Source organism: Rhinopithecus bieti, unplaced genomic scaffold, assembly GCF_001698545.2.
Source record: "Rhinopithecus bieti isolate Rb0 unplaced genomic scaffold, ASM169854v2 scaffold_1070, whole genome shotgun sequence".
NCBI lineage: Eukaryota > Metazoa > Chordata > Mammalia > Primates > Cercopithecidae > Rhinopithecus > Rhinopithecus bieti.
In genome coordinates, this window is record NW_016803844.1 from 2183508 (window position 1) to 2207521 (window position 24014).

The 24014-nt window shown below is 33.8% G+C and overlaps 1 protein-coding gene across 1 annotated transcript in view; it reads right to left on the reverse strand.

Annotated features, from left to right (window-relative positions):
• CNTN1 (contactin 1) overlaps window positions 1-24014 on the reverse strand; it is a 282041-nt gene that overhangs the window by 106949 nt on the left and 151078 nt on the right. Inside the window, 1 exon segment of the mRNA XM_017855593.1 lies at window positions 11885-12005. Within this exon segment, the coding sequence (XP_017711082.1) occupies window positions 11885-12005 (121 nt within the window).

Consider the following 24014-nt stretch of genomic DNA (forward strand, 5'->3'; position numbering starts at 1 on the left):
CTGAAGTCACTCCTCAAAAAACAAATGAAACAAATCTCATGGATGCTTTGTAAATTTCATTCCACATAGTGTAAGTGTATCTACTAAAACATATGCTTATGCCTTGAAGACTTCTAAGAAAAAAAGTAATGAGGATAGATTGAAGCAATGGTTCAAAAAAGTTAATGGTTGAGGCTGTGTTTTGTGAGAACTGTCTTGAGTTATATTTTATTTATTTCTCATGTCGATATATACATTCATAGTAAAGGGAAGGAAGTAAAGCAAAATATTTATAAAAAGTTGCCATGAACAATGTATGGACTGTAACTATTCATACTCTCTTTCATAAATATGGAATTTGAGGCTGACAGTGATTAATCGACTAGCCTAAGACCACAGGTTAGGTAGGCAAAGTGGATATCTAATTGGTTTAGCAAGAGCCACAGCTTTTCTATCACACCATGCAAATCATTTAACAACAGTATGTGTATAATGTGTATAATGATACAGCATTATTGTTATAGAAAACCATGTAATTAACAGAGTGATCACCTACCTCATGCCCCTACGCGTTACTAAGGATAGTTATTATTAGAATTATACCATTTTATAGCTACTACTGTCCCCTGGAGATAGCTGTTTAAATAGAAGAAACAGCATCTAGGAAAACTTGCCTGTGCTGACTGCTTGTTGTAAATTCAGTCCTTACTGTAAATAGTAAAAAAGGTCATAAGACTCATTTGACATTTTAAGCATATGAAATTTTAAATCCTTTTGATGAGAACTGAAAATGCTAATTTTAGCTATAGTCTTTTATTTTTTTTCTTTTAAACGCAGTTTGGGTAGTTTTTGCTATTTTACCAGTTTGCTTCTCTGTGATTTGAGATTTTAAGTCTGAAAAGTGGGGGCTATGAACAGTCACCAAGGGAGCCTCCCTAAACTCCTCCAGAGAAGGGTACCATTTCCTTGAATTAGTCACTGTATCTACCAGACAATGTAGGAAGATATCAAATAGTGGTCTTCCAAGTTGCTTAGACCCTACACATCAGCGGGATCTGACATGTTTCTATCAGTAACAGTTCCTTTCTTCTGGAGAAATTCTCAGGAATGTGTGAAGGAGGGGTGGGGTCAAGCTCTCATTGTTGAGCATCACTAAGAGTGCAGGGAGCGGATGCTCAGAAGTGGGTTCTTCAGTGTGATGGACCTTAGACCATTCTGGGAATAATTACACAAGGGATTGCTACACTCTGGCGTATCACAAGTAATTTGCTACTAATAATATTGAGAATTCAGAAGTTTCTGCATTTTTTTTTTTCCAAAGTATAAAGTAGATTCAAAGTTATCCCTGTAGCATGCCAACTCTCACTCACTTGCATCCCAATGCACTTTCAAGTGAAGGTGTTGGCTCTTCAGGGGTGCCCTGGGAAATGCACATGAACCTCAGCCACTCCCTTATGTCTTCCCATGTCCACACAGTGATCATCACTGTTAACTGTCATTAGGCAAATAACAATTAAAATAGTGTTGTGCTTTTTAGGGTAAAAAGTTTTTTTGGATTTATGCCAGAATCTGCAACCAATTATGAGAGTATTGTGTACAGTTAAACGTGATGATGGAAAAGCGCTCGCAGAGAAAAGATTGAGAACTACTCCCTGCTGCTGTGATCTAATGGGGTATCCTAGCTCAGCGTCAGTTGCAGAATACTTAAATACTTCTTTCTCTCTCTGTGTATGTTTCATTTAATCCCAATAGTGACAATTACAGTTGCAGAAGCTATTGTAGGAATTCAAAAGCACTAAAATCTCTCTGTAGCTTCATAAACTGATCATGAGTTTAGAGGGTAAAAGCTTTCTCTGAGTTTCCTTCATTCTAATTTGTGTAGTTGCCCAAACTTTTGTGACCAAATTAAATTTCCAGAAACTGGGTGGGAAGCAAGCCTGCAAAAGGCTCCATCAAGAAAGCACTGCATAGTAATGAGACTGGAAATGGCAGACTGCACAGAAATCATAGGTAATAAAACTGCTTGAAAGGGATTTTATGTCGTTAAGTTTTTTCTTGGTTATATTTTCAGCAATGAGGCTAAGGTGTTTTTGTCTTATTTAGTAAAATGAGCTGAAAAGGGAAGCTATTAATGAAATTCTAATTTTAAACAAGCTAAAATGTTACTCTACTCTCTAACTTAACTTGGAATTATCAGTAACTCAGAGTGTTGAGGGAACGATCGAATTAATTTGACAAATTAAACCATGTACCAACAATGATAGAGATGCACAATACAAAATTATATGATCTGACTTCTGTCTTTGGGAAAGTTAAACATCAAGAAGGGAAAAGCATGTTCATGTAGTTGAATTTGGAACACTAGTATCTGGCCACATTCTGGCTTTATAACTGATAGCAGAAAATATATATTTTTTTCTTTTTTAAGCTTCCTTTGCCTATGAAATGGAAATAACAGTCCTTGTACTACCACCTCATAGCAATTTTGTAGGACGACACGGTAAAATTTATAGGAAAGTCCTATAGGTGTAGACATTATAATCTCAGATATTTAAATACTCTGAATGAACTATTTTTAACTGTATGAATTATATGTTATTTTAAAAAAGCAGGAAAACACACATCAAAATTTCATTTACCTATTTTTAGGCCAAAGAACACATTATAAAATCAAGCTTTCAAGCCATCCAGTACAATTCATTTACTGATTTTGCCACTGTAATTATAACTGTATAAAGTTGACTGGTTGAAAAAAATTAACTACTATAGTTTCTCTTGTAATAGGCCAGCCATAAATATAACATGAGCAAAAATAAACTAGCAAGATCAGCATCACTTTCTATAGAATAAACATTTGTTGCCAAGAAAGTAAAAGGCCTGCAGTTTAGCTTTTCCACATTGATTATTTTATCACATTGAATATATTTGGGTTAATGTTTAGTTATAGTGTGCTACAGCCATGAGCTGGGTGTTATACCTGAAATTAGACTGTCTGCATTCAAAACTTGTTCTTCCACTTAGTAGCTTTATGACCTTGAATGATTAACTTAGCCTCATTAGATTCAATTTTCTCATGTGTAAAACGAATATAATACAGTAATGATACCTGTCCTTTAAAATTAAATCTGGCAAACAATGTATTTAATAAATGTTATATATCCTTTTATGATATAATCAATACATGTTATATGACATACAACACATCTTTTATTATAACATGCTATGTAGCTATGTATCATATTATACATTATATAATTATATATTTTTATTTTATATTCATCATTTTATATATACCTTTACACAGTCTAAAGATTCGAGTTGGAAAAATACAGTATTTTACCAACATAAACCACAATTACTTTCAAAATATGAACTAATTGCCATTTATTCATATTCATCGAGACTTTTAGGTATCACTGATTATCTGTATTGCTCTTGAACTTTGACATTATTGGCATAATTGTAGCCTAATTTGGCATAATTGTCTGGTAAATACACATGGATGTATGAATCAATATGGAGCACTGAAGTGGATGCAGTGTCTAAAAGCTCCAATGACCTGCTAAATTCTGTAAAGCTTTCCTACTGTCTCCCTGGAATCAAACTGAGTGGTAAAAGGGTTTTTTTGTTTGTTTGTTTGTTTGTTTGTTTGAAACAGAGTCGCTGTCACCCAGGCTAGAGTGCAGTGGCACGATCTCGGCTTACTGCAGCCTCTACCTCCTGGGTTCAAGTGATTCTCCTGCCTCAGCCTCCCAAGCAGGGGGGCTACAGGCATGTGCCACCACACCCAATAATTTTTTTTTATTTTTAATAGAGACGGGGTTTCACCATATTGGCCAGGTTGGTCTCGAGCTCCTGACCTCGTGATCCAACTGCCTTGGCCTCCCAAAGTGCTGGGATTACAGGCATGAGCCATTGCACCAGGCTGATGATGATGATGATGATGATGATTTGAGATGGAGTCTCGCTCTACTGCCCAGGTTGGAGTGCAGTGGCATGATCTTAGCTCTCCTGGGTTCAAGCAATTCTGCCTCAGCCTCCCATGGCCGTTTATTTTTTCAGGGAACCGTGGATACACACTAAATGTGCAGCAAAAAAGAAATTCCAGTTTGCCAAAAGTTGACCAGTTTGATTATAAGAGACCTGGGAGTAATTAATTGCAGAAAAGAAGAAATCCTCCACGGGAGCTTTTCTCACTGTACTCTAGTGAGGAGGGAAAGAAAAATCTAAATTTATATTAGCGCATGACATAGTTTCTTCTAACCTTCATATTTTAAGTTTTGAATTTGTAAGATGAAGTATTAATATAGATAATTTTCAAGACCTATCTTAAAATTTAAAATAATGTGACTCATTCTGAATAAATTACATATTTTGTGGACATATTTGAAAAAAATTGAGTGTACATCAATTTATGCTGAACTTGCATTGAGAAATACAATTTCAAATTATTGATGTACTTTAAAATTCCAGAAGTAATTGGGAAAGCTGTCACTTTTACGAGAGTTTTTGTTTAAATAACCACTAAGTTCTAACTTTAACTTTTCTAAATTCTGTATATTATAACCAAATATGCATTTCAGCTCAGTATTTTAGCAGTTATGGAGAACCAGCCCAATCATATTTCCTTGATCTGAATTTGTTGATTCTCAGCGGGAAGGGGAAGGCTTAATTTCTGGGCAAGTTTTGCTATCAATGGAAGTATTGCTGTGGTTAGTGCAGAGTGGGGTCAGGATGGCTCAGAATGGCGCCCAGTTGTCATTGTTCCAGCCAGTGCGGGCAGCAAGGACCATTTTCCTGTCTCAGTTCTGCAAGGCTAATGAGATGGAATCTTTAGTCTGTCTCTGTGGCAAGACTTCGTTGGCCAAAGCAAGTGGAAAGCAGAGGCAATTATCCAAATATCTGAGGTAAATGTGTGTTTTTCTGCCCCAAATACATGAAAAACTACCTCAACCATTCTCTTTGATTTTGACTGTGATGATTTGGACCCAGATCTTTCTGCCTTTATACGTGTGTCTCTTTTCTGGATCTCTTCCCGTGTGTGTGTGTGTGTGTGTGTGTGTGTGTGTGTGTGTGTGTGTGTGGTGTGATGAGGTGTGTATACTTCCATGCCTGTTTAACTTGGTGTGTATATTACATAGAACCTTTATGTCTATTCTTCCTAACTACATGGTAATTAAATTGTTTAATTTAAAAGTCCTTTTTAATTTATTTTGGCCTGGCTTACCTTAATAATAATTTCAAACATAAACCCATATTTGCTTATTTAAGAAAATGTTGAATGTAAAAATTCTTGAACGCAACGTGAACATTTATGCCAGATACCACAGAAGCCTAAAATCTGATTTACCACCAAGAGTTCCAGAAACTTTACACATGGCAACATACTGTCCTGGGGCCCTTATTAATATCCACTGTCCCTGAGCTAGTCATACAAATAGAACCCTAAATAATCCAAGAATTAGAGATTATATCTGTTTATAATGCATGTCTTTAGCTTTATTTTTTCCTACAATGTTTTAAAAATTATATATTTTTTATTAGCATATGCTAGATAGTGGGAACAGAAAGAGCAAAGAGCAGAAACTGAAATCAATAACTTTTACTATTTAGTAAAAATTAGTAAAACAATTTGTCCTGCTGGCTCCAGAATAGACTTGATAATCTTTCTGGTATAGTGAGTTTTAGAAATTAACTATAGCTTTTATTTATCCATACTTTCTGGAGAAAGTCTAGTACAATGAGAAGGCTGGACTGGGGTACCAAGATTATTGTTTGCCACCATGTAGATGGGTCGTACAGGGGAGGAACTCTTTCTCTCAGAGTCCAAGTTGTTAAATGAAGGCGTAGAAACTGTCTAGATAACCTATAGGATTAATTCTACATTTAAAATTGTATTTTCAAATTTGAACATAAATGCAGAGATTTCATATAATTACTGTGAAAAAATGGTAAGGAGAAAAGATGTAACTAACACATGATTTGCCAATAAAAGGACCATTAGAATACTTTTATCTTAAAGAAAGAAAATATTTATCTATTCCATAATTCTTACAAAAAAGAATAGTAATTTGCCTGGACCATCATCTCCAAGTAAATGCTTCAGAACTAATTTTGTCTGGATAGTGAACAGTGGTATACTCTGGATATTAACTCTGCTAATGTAAACCAGCTGGGAATAAAATGCTCAAGAGTATTTTCCATAAAAAGACCTTTAGGCAACTATTATAGAACTTTAAAATACTACAATATTATCCAAACTAAAACATATATTGATAGCTTCCATCAAGCTTATTTATTTGTTCGACCGTGTTACCTTAACTTATCCAAGAGTTTAAAAATGGTTTAGTAATCAACCAAATAGCCTTCTTAAGAAAAAATCTGGTAACCACGTCATTAGGCTAAGCAATAAAAACCTTAACAGAGTATATCAATAAAGATGACCTCTAACTAATATCTCTCTCCATTCTGTAACTGTATTTTTGCCTTAGAAATAAAGTGGAAAGCTGCACACACACACACACACACACTCACTAACATGGTGTTTTCACCTAAATACAACTCCACATAAGGTAAAATAAATAAGCTTCTAATGTAATAATGTAAACAACACAAACTTCTTTTGAGGAGAAAATGATTTACAGAGTTTTCTTATTATTTGCTTTAGTTTCAGCTACTGTTTTTCCAAAACATTTTAAAATTCTATACAGCTATGTTAGAGTTGAGAACCAGGCCAAAATAAAAAGTTTAGATAGTAAAGTCATTTTATTTTTCTTTTGTTTGCTTTTAAACTCAGATTTGAGTGAAGAAACGTCATTTAATGTAATATATAAGATGTAAACAAATATATAGTAGATAAGATATAATCCTAATTGCATTTTCTATTTTGGCAATTTCAGTGGCAAACATGTTTTATTCACCCAGGTAGCAGGAAAGTGTTCCTAAAAGCCAGAGGCATTGCCAAAATATTTATAATACATCAGAAATGCCAGAGAAAGTTGTAATACATGTACAAGTTAAAGCCTAATTTCTTTTTTATTTGGGGTCTAATTTTATGGTCTATTTTTGAATGTTGTCCAAAGGTTCACTCATGAATGAGAATGTAGATTTGGCAAGCTGCACATAGGTTTCCAAAATAAATCTTGCTATATAAATCCTGCAAAACTTTTGCCTCTAAATGACACTCTTTTAGCTGAAGAGCTTTAGAGATGTTGTTTGTTAAAAAATATTCAAACTGGGCTATTCGAAAGCATCAGACACTCACTTGATGAAGCAACCTGAAATATACTTTTATGGGACCTAAGAAGTAAAAATTTTATTGCAACAACAGAGGAAATTTGTATCAATACTCTTAATATGGATTTTTATACGAGAAACCTAAAACATCTGAAGTACAATACCTAGTTCTTATTTTAAAATGAAGGCAACATATTTAAGGCCTTTAAATATTAACATTTTAAATATTAATATTAACATTTTAAAATATAAATATTTTAAACATTTTAAACATAAGGCCTTTTAAATATTAAGTAATCTAGAGTGATTTAAGTTCTAAATTCTTTCAGCTATATTATACAAACCCCTTTCTTAAAGGGGTGATTCTGAAATTACTCTTTCTGCCAACAACATTATTTCCAATTGATGTCAATATGTGTTCTTCATAGGAAAAAATTAACTTTCACAAAATCTTCTATAAACTAAATATCATCATATCAAGCATAGCATTTTAATCTTTTGCAACNTGGCAACATATTTAAGGCCTTTAAATATTAACATTTTAAATATTAATATTAACATTTTAAAATATAAATATTTTAAACATTTTAAACATAAGGCCTTTTAAATATTAAGTAATCTAGAGTGATTTAAGTTCTAAATTCTTTCAGCTATATTATACAAACCCCTTTCTTAAAGGGGTGATTCTGAAATTACTCTTTCTGCCAACAACATTATTTCCAATTGATGTCAATATGTGTTCTTCATAGGAAAAAATTAACTTTCACAAAATCTTCTATAAACTAAATATCATCATATCAAGCATAGCATTTTAATCTTTTGCAACCATACCTAGCTTATTTTTGTTTTTTTGGTAGAGACAAGTTTTTGCCATGTTGCTCAGGCTGGTCTGGAAGCAATCTGCACTCCTTGGCCTCCCAAAGTGCTGGGTTTGCAGTTGTGAGCCACCACACCTGGCCATCAATTTTCATTTTTTATATAGATTCATATTTTATTTATTTAAATTTGTTAGAATCCTTAGGGGGCTGGGTTGAAGGTATCCTATTTCAGAGTAGATAATCTGCTTTTGCCAGGGTTGTGAGGACACAAATGTTTATTTATTTATCTTCATCTTCAATTTTATATGTTAGACCTCCTGGACAATAGTGTTTGAAGAAACTTTACTCCTGCAAAAATAATCTCTATACTGTAGAAAGACTAACAGAAATATTGCCAAAGTTAACAGATATGACTCATATAAAAGCCAACTTTGGAAAAGAAAAGTGAAAATTATGTTGCCGATAGAATCTCGTGATTTGAAGTTGTTTGCAGAGCTGGAGGATCAGACAATGCATGTAACTTTACTGGCCTCTTTTCCTCAAGCATCTTTGGACCCAGTTAGATGGTAAACAAATTAAAGTGCTATAGCTTTCTAAGAGTACACATTTATGCTTTTACAGAATTACAATAGTTCATATCTGATTATCAGGGACATTTTCTACAGATCGTTTTTCTTTGGTGACAATTGCTATTGCTTTCTTCATTTCTAAATCCTACCATACATGACACAAAAAACACAGCGGGAGTATTTGCTCTCGGTAAAAGGCCCCAAGAAATCAGATCCAATGCTACATTTTCCATTGACTATATTTTTCCTATATTTAATTTTAGTTTTATATTTACAGGCATTCAGATTTAACCATTTGCTTACATTCTAAGCTCAATATACACTAAAAAGGCAAGGAATAAACTAAAACACATTTTTTTCTGATCTAAATTACTTTCATCATACTGTATGCATATACTCACACTTGCCCACCCACAATTACAAATGCATGCACACATGCACACACACATGTTGATTAGGGCAGCAACACTGTTCTTACTATGTATTTATTTCCTTCAGGGTAATGTAGGCTAAAAGAAATCCACAGTCTTAATTATGTCTAAATATTTATAGTTTTGTTTCAGTCTATTGATAAGGCATAATCATTTATACACAGAACTAGTTTTGTTATAAAAAAATTTCTTAGTGATCCTCAGATGAAATTGCTTTCCCCTCTACTCTGTTTATTATCCTTCTCATTGCACTAATTTCAGCAGCTGCAGTTCAGATTACCAATATCTGAATATGGACTAAAATTAGTCCATCTCAAATATGGAAAGTTCTTATAGATGTCTACTGTCTACTACATAGCATATTTAATATTTTTTATAAACATGTAATTTTGAAGGGTTGAATGCAAGTTGAATCTTTTAAAAGCAATTCACAATCTAAATGTGCTATTAGATTTAACTACATGAAATGTATTAGTTTTTTATACTTTTGCATGAACTGAATAATCATCTCTTCAATTTATTTTATTAGAGAGTCTTGATCTAGATGGGGAAATAAAAAATAGATTAGCTTTTTAATCCTGTGGGACATTGCTGGCTACGAAAATCTTACGAAAATTACAAATCATTTTCCCAAGAAAAGGTACATACAAATAGAATTTTATGTACAATTTCTGGAGGTCCATGGATCCCTTAAAGCCTGTACATAGACTCCAGGTTATGATACTCTTTATTAGAAAGAAAGTTTGAAGAATGGTTACGACTCTGCTGACTTTAACAGAGGTAAGCAGTATTTTCATTCACCTGTATGGTTTTATTAGCAGCCTACTATAGTACAAGGACTTAAAACGCTGTACCATATTTCTACTGAATGCACTCACCAGGTTCTGCCACTTTAAGGCATTTTCCTGGGACTAAAAGAAAATACATTTTATTTCTGCATAATATCTGCTATAGCTTCTTTTTATTGACTCTCTATAAAAATACACATAGTGATGATAATTAATTTCCTAAGTATGTGTGGACAGTATCATGACTACCCTTGCATTTTATCTGTAAAATTCCTCTTCACTCTGAATATTACATTCTATGATAATACGACAGTAAGTTTACTAAAATGTAATCATGTAATCATATGAAGACATTGATGTCCACACATTGTGACATAACTCCTATTGCAACATTAATGCTAATCATTTTCATAGGCAAGCAATTTCAAGTAAACATACACTTTGGCTACTTCTGGAAATGACTTAAAGCTAGTGGTCTGACTAGGAAGAATAGTGAACTAATCCCTCTAATCCCTCTCCCTAATAATTCTTGAAAACAATCAATGTCCCAGATAACAAAATACTTTAAATGAAAATATTGAACCTAAATGAACTTTGTTAGACTTAGGATTTTGTAGTTTCATTTTATTTGTTATTATTCAATAAGTGGTTTTATTCAATAAATGTATTTATTCAATAAATTTATTTCTAAGTTCATTCTGATGAAGAAACTTCAACTAGACTTCTTATAACTCTACTGGGGAATATATTCAAATGGAGTAAAAGGGTTTTCAGCATTTGCCCTGTGTTGCTTAGGGACCCCATATTAACATTGCTCTAGAGGGAAATACAGGAGCTGCATGAGATTGAATGAAATTATATTGACTCAGGTGTGGAAGCAGAATTAAGCCACAAATATCATTTTATTGCCTATTTCTCTGATAGTGTGAAAAGCAAAGGCAAAATATGCAATTAATGTTCAATAAATATTTTTAGTAGGTGAAATGTGAAAAAATAGTAATTTTAACTGACACTGAGACAGAAAGAAAGAGAGAGTTATGAAACAATGCAAAGGAACTCTGCCATTCACTAAAAAAATACATATATGAATTTTACAGCTTAGGAGAGGAGCTAACCGTGTACCGATTGCTATAAAACATATGAGAGAAAGCAATGTATGTTATAAAAATTCAGAAGATAGGAGCTCATATTGGGGAAATCAAGAGAAGGATTCATGAACTTAGTATATACTTTAGCTAGGCCTTGAAGGATGAATAAGATTTGGGCAACAAATGATAAGAAAAAGACATGGAAGGAATACTGTGAATAAAGCAACTGACATGGAAGTTAAAGGGTAATTTTGTGGATTAGTTAGATGGTTGGAGTTGGCTACATGAAGTGAGACATTAAAGGTAAATAAGCTGGGGTCAACACATGGTACTTGTTGGGTGCTAAGCTAAAGGGCAGTCAGTGAAGAGCTAACTATTTATTTTAAACAAGGTGTGCTGTGTTCCCAGCCAGCCTCACTGCTACGGCAGTGGCCAGTAGCAAAGGGGTTGCATTTTTAATAAATGTGTATTCCATCACAATCTCAATTATATTATTCATAAGAACAAAAACACTAATTTGAAAACCAGCAACAAATAAAAACATGATATATGTATAAATTAACTTTACACTCTAAGACAAAAAATATATAACACTTGAGGTTATAGTAAAACAGTATCAGTATATATATTTTTCCAGAGAAATAAAAAAGGAAACAGCACTATACTCAACACACTAAAAGTATTAGCAGGAAATGAGAGCTTTTGGTAAGTCTCAAAGCATGAACATTTAGTAGGAGGTATGTGGTGTAACTTTTTAGAAGATGTAGTTAGTAAAACAAACAAAATCAGCATTGTTTACTACTTGTCTGGCATAGATCATTCTTAGGCATGGGAAGAAGCTTAATCTCCATTCTTAGGCATGGAATTGAGACTCTAAATATATAAGAATTTGCACTAGAGTTACCAGAAGATTATACATGTTTATGCAAGTCAAATACCTTTGGTTTTGTAATTTTAAAATGTTGAAACTCTTACCTCTCACTACAAGGTCAGCTGAAGCTGAAGAATTGTCCACAATTGTCTGGGCAGTGCATGTGTATCTTCCAGCATGTTTCAGCTGTGCGTTTCGGATGAGCAGTTCCCCATTGGAATCCAGCTATTAGCAAAAACAGCAATTATTCAAATCAGTACATTTTTCACCAATTATATGGCATTTAAGTTAGAAGAGGTAGGTTTTTTCCCCCTGACAAAATGAACACCACTTAAAGAATGTGTTTTAGACATGCTAACTGTATGTGCTTGCTCTAGGCTTCAGTTTCTCAACTGAAAAATAAAGTGAATAATTTATTAATAAAGTATTTTTTTAGCTTTCATATCTTTAACATTCTATTATTTCCACAATCAGAGGGTGATATCGAGAGAAACTCAAGGGATGAAATTACGTCATTGATATTTCTTAAAGAGAAACATGAAGGTCTAATAAACATAGTTTTCAGTATCAATGAGTTCAAACAAATGCTGTATGGTTTGGAAGAATGATTGATGTGGTTTCACAAAGCTGATCTAATTGACTAGTTTTAATATGCACCATAGTTCATTTTACAAAGATACGAAAAGTTTGCAGAAATTGAGAAAATGTACAATTCTACTAACAAGTACTCTGTTGCCAAATTATAAATTCTGTGAGAACAAGAGTTTTTGTTTTGTTCAATGCTCTATTCTATTGCCTCCAGGAGTTTTCAACACATATTTTTGAGAGTCTTGACAAAATTTTGCTTGTGATGATGAGACACCATTTCAATGTAATTTCCAAAAGTATCTAATAGTTATTGAATGCCTACTCTATACCAGGTCCTGATCTGTGCAAGTATATACATTCATACATACACACATGCACACATACACACACATACATACATATATATACACACACACATACACACACACACACACTTTTATTCAATCCTTTTTTGAGAACTGCCCTATGAGACAGGTCTTATTATGTCCACTTAATTAACAATAAAAGTGAGACTTAGAGAATCCAAGTAATTTAACTAAGATAACTAAGGTCACTCAGCTTGTATGGTACTGGGAGCATGTCAAAGTTCATGTTAATTATCTCCAAGATATTTTCTTAGAATGAAAACTTGGATAACTCAATTTTTAAATGGTCATTTGGTTTTCCTGTGAACCAAAAATATTGATGTACTATTTCAGTCATAAGTATCTAGATACCTATGATGTATCATGCCTGTACATGGAGTGAATGTTTTGCTTCACTATAGGTTCTACAAAGAGCCTCTTCACATACTATGTTCCCTCCAGTTCTTGGAAAACATTTGGGTTTGCATCCCCTGCTAGATTAATGAAGTTAAGAATAATAGCTGAGCGAGCATATTGGTATAGTTGGTTGAGATAAAATACTAATATCTCCACATAAAGAACTGATCAGTGGCCACATACTTTATTCCCTGATATTAGCCAGTCTTAATTTAATGTCAGTTGAGATCTTCTGGTCCATTGAGGTATAGATTGGCCAAAAATCGAAACAGTTCCCAAGATTTCTACAAATTCCTGGAATAGGGGAGTTTTTTCCTTCTGTCTTCTTAGTCTGTTATTTATTTATTTATTTATTTATTTATTTATTTATTTATTTATGTCATACCAAGGAGCTCCAGACTAGAAATTCAGCGCTTTCTCTATTTTATCATAAAACCAAATAGCATGAAGTGTTATCTAGTAAAGTGAGTTTACTGAAAAATTGAAGGAGCTAGAATTGGTTATATCAAAAATAAGTAGGGCAAATCAACCTTGAAAAGTATCATCCACTGTATACTTCTGTTTTTAAAAGTCCTGTTGGCCGTAAATTTACTGGGAATTTCCCAGTGACCTTCAGCTCTCCCAGTGCTCTGCCATCTTGTTGGCAGCCACTTCTACTACCAATCTCTTATTTCTGTCTTCTCTTCTTTCTCTTGTAAATAAATAATTCTTATTTTCTCATATTAAGCTGTTTGATTGTTTGATTTTTGCTTGGATTCTGACAATATCTATTCGGTTTTTAGTTTTTCCATTTCTTCATTTCTTACTCTTCAATCAGTTCTCATCTGAGTCCCACTGCTTCAACTCGTCTTATTTGACTTCTTGATAGCATTTGGCTTTCCTTCCCCAAATACTCATTTTTTTCTAGTCATCTGAATTTCCAGGAACTTCTAGGATATTCTTAACCCCTCCCTCTCTTCAACTTTCTTATAAACCCATTATAAATTCTTGAATTTATCCATTCTTTCCATCATGACTGCCTCTTATCCAAACTCCCCACATCTCTCACCTGAACCCCTACATCTTACTTGATCACTACTTCTACCACTGTTCCACCCTATTATTTTCTCTATTGGTTACCTAGAATAACCTCTTAAAAATGCAGGTAGGCCCAACTCACTTGTTTCCATAAAAGCAGATAAACTGAAACCTTTAAAATTTCCCTTTCCTGGGACAAAAGCCATAGCATTATTGTAGCCAACTTGATTCCATTCTCTAGGCTCTATCTGATGCTCCAGCTCAGCTAGTGTGCCATCTCACTCACACTCTGCTCTCCAGGAAGAACATTCTCTTTTTAGGACTGCAAATGCATCTTGTTCTCTTCAATCTCTGGTTCACCACATTGTCTTGTCTTTTGGAATTGTGATTCATACCCCTCATAACCTCAATACCCTCTCCCATATCACCTTCACCTCTACCCAATACCAGATCAAATCATTTTCTCCAGCAAGCCTTTACCTTTTCTGTGGACTAGGCAGGTCCCCTTTCTGTATTTTATTACACTACCATGAAACTTATGTCATATTACACATCTTAAATGCAGTTAATCACTTGTGTGATTATGTGGTTGAAGTTGGTCTCCCTGGCCGACTGTAAGTTTGATGTGAGGAAATACATCTGATTTATTTAGCAGACATGTTGTATCCCTGTGTTGTATATGTATACAGCTGCATGTGCTGTCTTCTCAAGTCCAGCATAGTGCCAAGCAAATAACCACACTAAATATATCTTGTTTGAATGAAGTTGTCAAATTGTCTAGAGTTTTGGTATCTGCTCTTAAGATAATACGTATTCACCTCTTTTCAGCTACATTCAGAATTATGTTAGCAAGTACATATAACCAATGGCAGTGACAGCATTTACTAAACACATAATGAGGCTTTTCTTGTGTAAGAGTGAAGTACACACACCTTCAACCTCCATAGATTACCCCTGCACCTAACTCCTGAGCCCCAGCCACGGTGAATAGGATATACTTTGCTGTGTGCTTTCACAGCAAACCTTTGCATATATCACTTGCATGGCCTGGATTGCCCCACCTCCCACTTCCATTAATTGGCTATGAACGTTCAACCCACATTTTGGGTACCCCTCCCATTTCTGAAATTGTAAGGCTGGATTAGTTACTGCCCTTTGTACATTTTCATTGTAACTATCCCTTTCTACTGTAATCATGTCACTGTTGATTTCTTCCACTAGACTGTAATTCCTTAAGGAAAGAACCAGGTCTTATTCATTATTACATACTAAGTACTTAATGTAATATCTGACATATAAGAGAATTCAACAAATAAATATTGAATAGATACATTAAAATAATCTAAAGTGTTTTTATTCAATAGACATCCTTTTAGTAATTTCAAATGTTTTTTTTCAGGTATGAGAATGAAAATGTTATAAGATAAAATAACTGACTTGAGAAAAACTATTGCTATCCATATCTATGAGATAAACTACCAGGAATGATATATTTCAAATATCTATACACTAATTTCATAAGAAAATGAAAGGTTATTGGGAAGATGTGAAAATTTATAGACAAAAAAATATCACTAACATACAAGAAAACTGAACATCTAACCTTTCCAACCCCTATGTGTAGTAAAGAATTTGGCCTTGCCCAAAGAGAGGTCTTGCCATTGCCCTCAGCTTCTAGAAGGTAATCTCTATAATGTCTTTCTTTGCTTGGGAGGTCTTGGGTCATACAGGATAGTCCAATCATATGATTTAGAGTATGGGTTAGCCACACCTGTATAGTCTTCAAGCTGGGTCTGGTCATAGAGTAGGATTTGGGTCATACTGGAAAATTCAACCATGTGATTTAGGGCAAGAGTTAACTACACCTGTAGAGTCTTAGAGAAGGGCCTGGTCATGCCACAAATAGGACATTTTGACTTAGAGTACGGGATTTGATTCATGTGGTATCAGTCAACCCAGAGACTGAGATTAACCATGTGAGCAGTGAGTCTATCAATCATGTCTAGTTGATGAGGTCCCCCCAAAACCTCTGGACAGAAAGACTCAGTGAGCTTTGCTGGTTGGCAGTACTTCAAACACACTGCCACACGTCAGGGCAGTCAGAGTAATGCATTTTAACAGCACGGGGAGAAGACAATAGAAGCTCTGTGTTTTGTGCTTCTTGACTCTGCCCTGTGTGCTTTTTCCTTTGGCTAACTTTAATTTGTATCCTTTTCCTATAAGAAGCTGTACCCGCGTGTATAATAGCTTTAAGTGAGTTCTGTGAATCACTTCTAGCAAAGCATAGAAACTGAGGGTGGTTTTTACAACCCCTTGAACTTACAGTTGGTGTCAGAAGTGAGGGTGGTTTTGGGGACTGTGCCCAACTTTGCAGCTGGCCTAACTTCTTATACCATACTCAAGAGAATTCATCTAACAAAGGAGGTAAAATATGTTATTTTATTACTTATATTTAAATTTTTTTGAGGTAAGCAGAGAGTAAGACTCATATATAGAGAAAGTAAATATGAGTTTTTCTTGAACTATCATAAAAGTTAATTGATATATATGTCTAAGTAATGTTTTAGTAGGAAAAGTAAAATATAAAATAATTATGGTAAAATAAAATAAACATATGTTTGTTAAATAGACTGTTTCGATGTATCTTGACATCCTTAATTGAAATGCACTTGATACTAAATATTCAATAATATAAATGTATTAAGTAAAATCTTTCAACTATTATGACACAACATAATAGTAATATTTGGAAAGAATAATGTCTGCATATAAGTAAAAAGCACTTTTTTTGTATTTATTCATTAAATGAACTCAGTACTTCGGTTGCTTTGGTGTCTAATTGAAAGATAATCCTGTTACTAAACTCACACTCTTTCAATGAGTCATGTCATTAGATTTGAATTTTCAAAAAAATCACCTTAGCAATTTAAAATGTTTCTTCATTCAACTTTACAACAAAAATTGAGGGCAGAAAGTAATATAAAAATAAACATATTGTGGTATCATAATTGCCCTTTTAAAATATTTATGTGATATATCTAATCTTCTTTCTTAATGAAATTGCTATCTTTTTTCCCTAAACTCTCTTTAAAACATGGTGCTGTTTATACATTCAGTTATTTTATTCTGATAGGAATAATGTGGTCATTCTTATACTGTCACATGTAATGAAAAGCACAAACTATTTTATATCCTAAAATACATGATGCTAAATTTATATTTATTAATTTTCACACTAAACTCTTTTACGACTTTTAATTAAACTACTTTAAAAGTTTAACGTTAAACTTGTTTGAAAATTAACTCTTATTGATAAGCCCACTTGCATAAAGCAGTAAGAAGCAACTGTAATGTTTATTCTTACTGGTTCTACATTTGGTGAACATGTAGCAATAAAACTTCTCAGAAGGAAAGAAAAAAAAATATAAAGTATCATTCCCAATATAGTTGTGTATGTATGAAAGCACCCCTGAAGTTTTTATAAATACTACTAGCACTTTCCATACCTCAGGAGAAGTTGAGGTTCTCAGTGGTTGGCAGAACGCTTACAAAGCAAGTAAAGATCATGGGCCTCAGCACATTCTGGCCACAAATTAGATACAAATGCTCACTATATTTTTACTAAAAGCCACAGCTTGGCTCAATTACAAAATTCTTCCCTTCATATGAGGAGAGTTGAATCACATACTGGAAATTGTGATAGCAAAGCTCAGGGATGTTCCAAAGTGTATATGTGGTTGACCACTTAGAAGTTTCCCAAGTTTAAATCAAAAGACTTCCAACATATAAATACCCACCCCTTCCTTCCCCTTACCCCATAAACTAACTGCAAAATCATTTCTTCAATGTAAATGAATCTCAATGATTGTGTTGTATTAACAAATCGAATTAATCCTAGTTAACAAAGATTCTATATGGTACAGAAAAGGTCTAGATAAAACTTAGAGCTCATAATTGTCACTTAAATAATTTGTTCCATTCAAGTAAAGGGAAAGATATAGAAGTTTGGAAAGAAGTGCATCCTTTAAAGAATATGTTTTATAAACAAAAAAAATTATTAAATATGTCTGATATATGCTATATCCATGAAACAAAACTTTTCTTCTTTACTTTTGGCTTGTTAGAGAAAGCAAAAATAATATAGCAAATATGTCATATCCAACTGCAAACATTACCACCGCTACCACCACCACCAACTCTACTAATAGCAGATATTTAGTTAGGGTTAACTAGGTGTCAAAGGTTGTTATAAATATACATGTGAACTGACTTAATAACAACCCTATGAGATACATCACTGTATTTTACAGAGGAAGACACAAAACTACTATAACTATAGCCACTAGTATTGCTAGTATTGCTATTAATACTACTAAACTGCTACTATTACTATTAAAATGGCTACTATAACTTCTACTATTGTTACTGCCATTACTGATACTACTACTGAACTCCTACTATTACCAAATCGAATTTATTGAATGTTTTTAAATGTCTAGCAATGTGCTAGCTACTTTACATACATTTTCTTATTCAATTTCTATAATTATATTTATAATTTCATAGCCCTAATAATGAAACTAGGACTATCTCCTTTTCAATTCTGAGTTCCAGAAGTAATACTCCCCAAGGATTTACTATTAATATTCCCATTTTAGAAATAAGGACCTTGAGATTTTACATTAAACTGTTTGTGGAAGGCTCCATAGGTAGTATATAGCCCTAATTTCACCAGGTCAAGCTGTTGCCAAGGTAGTGCTTAATAGATTAGATAACTGGATTTAGGTTCACTGTTTGGTAAGTAGATGTGGTGCTTCTTCATATATGATATGTTATTATTTTACTTATTAATTTTTTTCTATTTAAATTTTCAAACATAAGTAAAAAGAATAGTACTATCACCATCTATAAACCAGGCAACTAGATTTAACAATTGTAAACTTTTTGCCATATTTGCCTTATCTAATTGTCTACCTAACTAGCTCTATATTTACTTCTGTCTGTCCACTATCTGTCTTTCTGTCTAGGGCTGAACCCTTGAAAAATAAATTCTGGATATTATAATATCAGTACTCAGCTCATCAACTCATCAGCAATTTCTAAAGACACTAGCTTGAATCTCAATAAATTGAGGTCATTCTCTCACATAATCACAAAACCATTTTCCTTTTCTTCTTCTTCTTCTTTTTTTTAATTTTGAGACAGAGTCTCACTCTGTCACCTAGGCTGGAGTGCAGTGGTACAATCTCGACTCACTGCAACCTCTACCTCCTGGGATCAAATGATTCTCATGACTCAGCCCCTCAAGTAGCTGGGATTACAGGCGTGCACCACCACCCTAGACTAATTTTTGTATGCACAACCATTTTCACACATGACATAATTAACAGTAATTCTCTAATGTTATCTAGTTTTTGTTAGTGTTATTTTAAGTAATTCATCAATATTGAGTCAAAAAAATAAAATGACAAAACAATTTTATTAAAGTGAAGTGATGTCATTGGACATACAAAAAATAAATAAGGTAAATTGTCCAGGATAATTTCTAAGACTACTAAGATAATTACTAAGAGTGAGTTTGCATATATATTAAGAGTAGAAGTGTTGAAAATCTCTAAATTTGGCTATTTTTGTATGGAATAAACAATGAGAGTGACAGCTGAAGAGTCCAATTTTGATCAGATGGCCATTTTAAATGAAAACTCAAAAGACCATTTTCTTTGAGGTTTCTCCTAAGCATTTTGAATGATGGGACAAAAACATCAACACCTTTGATTTGGATCCTATGTTTTAGAGTTGAAATACAACTCATATATCATTAATTTATATGGTTTTCAAATTGGTTCCCATTAGCTTTAGAGTTCTAAAAATCTTCTTGGACTACTTTGTAGAAAAAAGTGATCAGAATGGGCATTTTGGAGATAAGAGGAAGTGAGAGACCCTGTGGATAAGGGTCTTGGCTATGTAGTATCCTCCATAGACACACAAATACACACAGACACACACACACACACAATTTCATCTTCAGAGCAATCTCATTTTCATCTTTTGTTTATATGCTGAGGTTCTGATTTGAATTGTCTTTCCAAAAAGCATTTTGCTGCTAAAAAAACTTTTTTTACTGTTGATTTTGGAAACTTTTGATGTAGCCCAAGCTCTTCACATGACAGAGGAGAAGCCTGAGGCTCAGAGTGACTGTTTTGCCCAGTGTCATATAACTCGTCAGTGGCAAAACCGAAGCAAATGTCCAAATCTTTAGATCATGCTCTGTTCTTCAGCACAAAGTGAAAAAATTAGATAGTTTTTTAGGACTGCAACCACTAATAACAAAGTAGCATATTTCTACTATGCTGTAAATAAAACATCAAACACTATGTAAACTCATAAAATGTTTAAGACACTAACATTTTACAGGTTTATTTACCCCTCTTTTTATTGTCTGTTTTACAAGCAAAAAAAGCCAGAATAAGCAATGTGGAGGTGCTTAAATATGTGTGGAGTTCTATGTAAAAGATGTGTCCTTAAATTTTGATGAATTTTGGCAGATCCCTCAAAGTCTATATGTATATATTTTATATTATATAATATATAATATATACTTTATATATAATATATAATATATATTATATATATGCTTAATTCCATTCACCTCACATTCTTATCAACAAATGCTTAGTAAGGACTATGAGAAGCTAGGCTAGACAGTGACATCAGCTAACATGGTCTATGCATGGGAAGTGTGATGATCTTAAAAGAAGCTAGCCCAACTAAAAAAACACCCAGGAACATAGATACCTTCCTTTGTTTACCACTGGAAAGTAGCAAATAAAATATAGCAGTTAGGTATCAGTACAGGTTTATTAAGGTAGTAAAAAAGAGATCAGAAAAGTTATATATTCATACAGAATGAAGTATGATAGAATTATCTAATTATCTATCTCCTTTCCAACTAATTACTGATAAGGAAAATAGAGCAATTTGACATGGGCCCAATGCTTTTGTGTCTTCTGTGGTCACAAGACTATGCCAGAAGCCTGTATTTTTTTTTTTTTTATGTATTTCTCCCTCTTTTTCACTGCTCATCAAAATTTAAGAGTCTTAAATTCAAGAAGCACATATCCACTATCCTCTACTACTTAAACTATTTTGGATATACATTTAAAAAATTTTAGTTTATTTTTATTTGTGTCCCCAATACTCTCAGATGCTCAAAACAATATAACATCTCTTTGTTTCCAATATATCATGCTTAAAACCTTGCAGTGGCTAGTCCCAGTATTGCTAAGTCTCTTCAATATCTTTCTTGAGGACATTTCTCAATCTTGGTTCTATTGATAACTTGGGCCAGATAATATTCTGTTTTTGGACTCTGTGTTGTGCATTATAGGATATTTAACAGCTAAACAGATACCTAAAATACCCCACCCACACACACACACACCCCTCTACAGTTGTGATAACCAAAAATGTTTCCACATGGGACCAAAGTTACAAAACTTCAGGGCTTCCACGATCTCCCTGTGGCTGCCTGGTCTCCTTCTCTGATTTTTTTCAGCTCAAATCTGATTCTTACCAAGGATAATTGCCCAACCATCCTTGTTTTCTCCCACATAATTCTGGATAATCTTAACCTTCTTGTTCAGCAGTGAATAGAGGCTGGGCATGGTGGCTCATGCCTGTAACCCCAGTGCTTTGAGAGGCCGAGGTGGGTGGATCACCCGAGGTCAGGAGTTCAAGACCAGCCTGGCCAAGATGGTGAAACCCCGTCTCTACTAAAAATACAAAAAATTGGCCAGGCATGGTAGTGGGTGCCTGTAATCCCAGCTACTTGGGGGGCTCAGGCCAGAGTATTACTTGAACCCAGGAGGCAGAGGTTGCAATAAGCCGAGATCGCGCGCGCCATTATACTCCAGCCTGGGCAACAAGAGCTAACCTCTGTCTCAAAATAAAATAAAATAAAAACCCACAAAACAACAGCAACAACAAAATAGTGAATAGAGACAAATATTTAAAAAATAACAAACTGACTTCTGTTTTATCATTTCTCCTCTCCTTTTTGCTTGTCTTGCAGAAACAATTTCTGCACAAGATCACAGCATGATCTAGTTTTAAATACGTATTTCTAAAATCTAAAGACCGTTTTTTGATATGTTTAATAAAATTTTTCTTTAAAAAAGGAAAATAACCTTTGGGTAAGAAATCTTCTTCTCTCTTGAGTGGTATTGCCTATGCACTCAGAAAAAATGCACACCCACATACCTGCAAACGCACACCCAGTGTAACTATCTACAGGGGATCAATAGGAATTGCCAGGAACTTTATAGTTAGACCACTTGAAACTGTGTAGACATGACTTACAGTGTATTGCAAAGGTGGCTAACAGTGTAGGGAGAATGAAGTAATTTGGGCAATATGGTGAGCATACAAAGTTCATTAAACCAGATTAGAGAATAAAATGTGAGTTGAACAGTACTGTCTTGTAGAACGTCAGACACTTAGGGGAGAATTATTTAAATAAGCACAGACGTGAACATTAACCAAAAGATGAAGAATCGAAGTGGTGGAGATTACAGGGTTGGCAGTCAGGCCACCTGGCTTCAAATCATCTGTTAGCCACTAGCGACTTGTATGATTACATGGGACCAATTACTCAATTTTTCTAATGCTCACTTTCCTCACTTTGGAAACTGAGAAAATGACAATAATATGCACTCCACAGAGGATTTCTGTGAAGATCAACTAAGAAATATGTGAAAACCATTTAACCCAATTCTGACTAAACAGTAAGCCCACAATAAATGGTAACTATTATTACCTCTTCACTGCCCTCAGCAATGAAATACCCAGGTTGTTTTCTTTTTTTTTTTTTTTTTTTTTTTGGTCTCAGTCTAAGTATCCAGCACAGCAAGTAGTGCAAGTATTAAATTGTGGAAAATGAGATCTGTGGCTCAAAAAAAAAAAAAAAAAAAAAAAAAAAACCCAAAACAAAACGAAACAAAAACTAGCAAAAGCTTCTAGAATTTCCAGTTGGAGATGATTGCTCTATTATAGAAAGTATTAATAATCACTTATATACCAGATCCTGTGCCAAGTCTTTATATGTACTCTTTCATGAAGTCACTAGTTTTGCAAACCCAATGAAGTAACCTGAATGAAGTAAGTGAATGATTAATCACATTTTACAGAGGGAAATTCGGAGGCTTAGAGAATTTTAATCCCTGGATCAGGGTCACCAAATAAGAGGTGAGAAAATGAAGCCTAAAGCCCAGGTTGGTTTGTGACAGAATCTCTGAACAATTCAAATGATATTTATGAATTCATAAAAGACAGGCAATAATGTCCCACAGTATTACAATTTTAACATGTATTTGTAATAAGAGTAATATATATATATAATGTGTGTGTGTGTGATATATATATATGTGTGTGTGTGTGTGTGTGTGTGTGCCTGCATATATATATATATACGAATGAAATAGTGACAATTTCCAGAACTGGAAATTTTTAGAAACTCATGTAATAAAAATAATGACTCTAAGAGCTAATGTTGTTAATGACCCAAAATGAATGTCAAAATTGAGGGCTACTGAAAAATTCTACAGGTTAGGTGCCACCTTGAAAGAAGAATAAAATGAGATATTTAAAATTTGTATTTTTGATAGATTGTCTTAAGTCTTCTCTGGAACAAGAAAGGTCATAAATTAAATGAATAAATAAAATGGCTCTGCCTTTTGTAATTTACTCTAAGGGATTAAGTAGCTATTGAATTAGAAAGCCAAAACAGGAGCCACTTTATAACTGGACTTGAAAATTTATGATCATTTGCAATATGACATCAACAAAATAAAATAATGGCAGAAAAACTGCT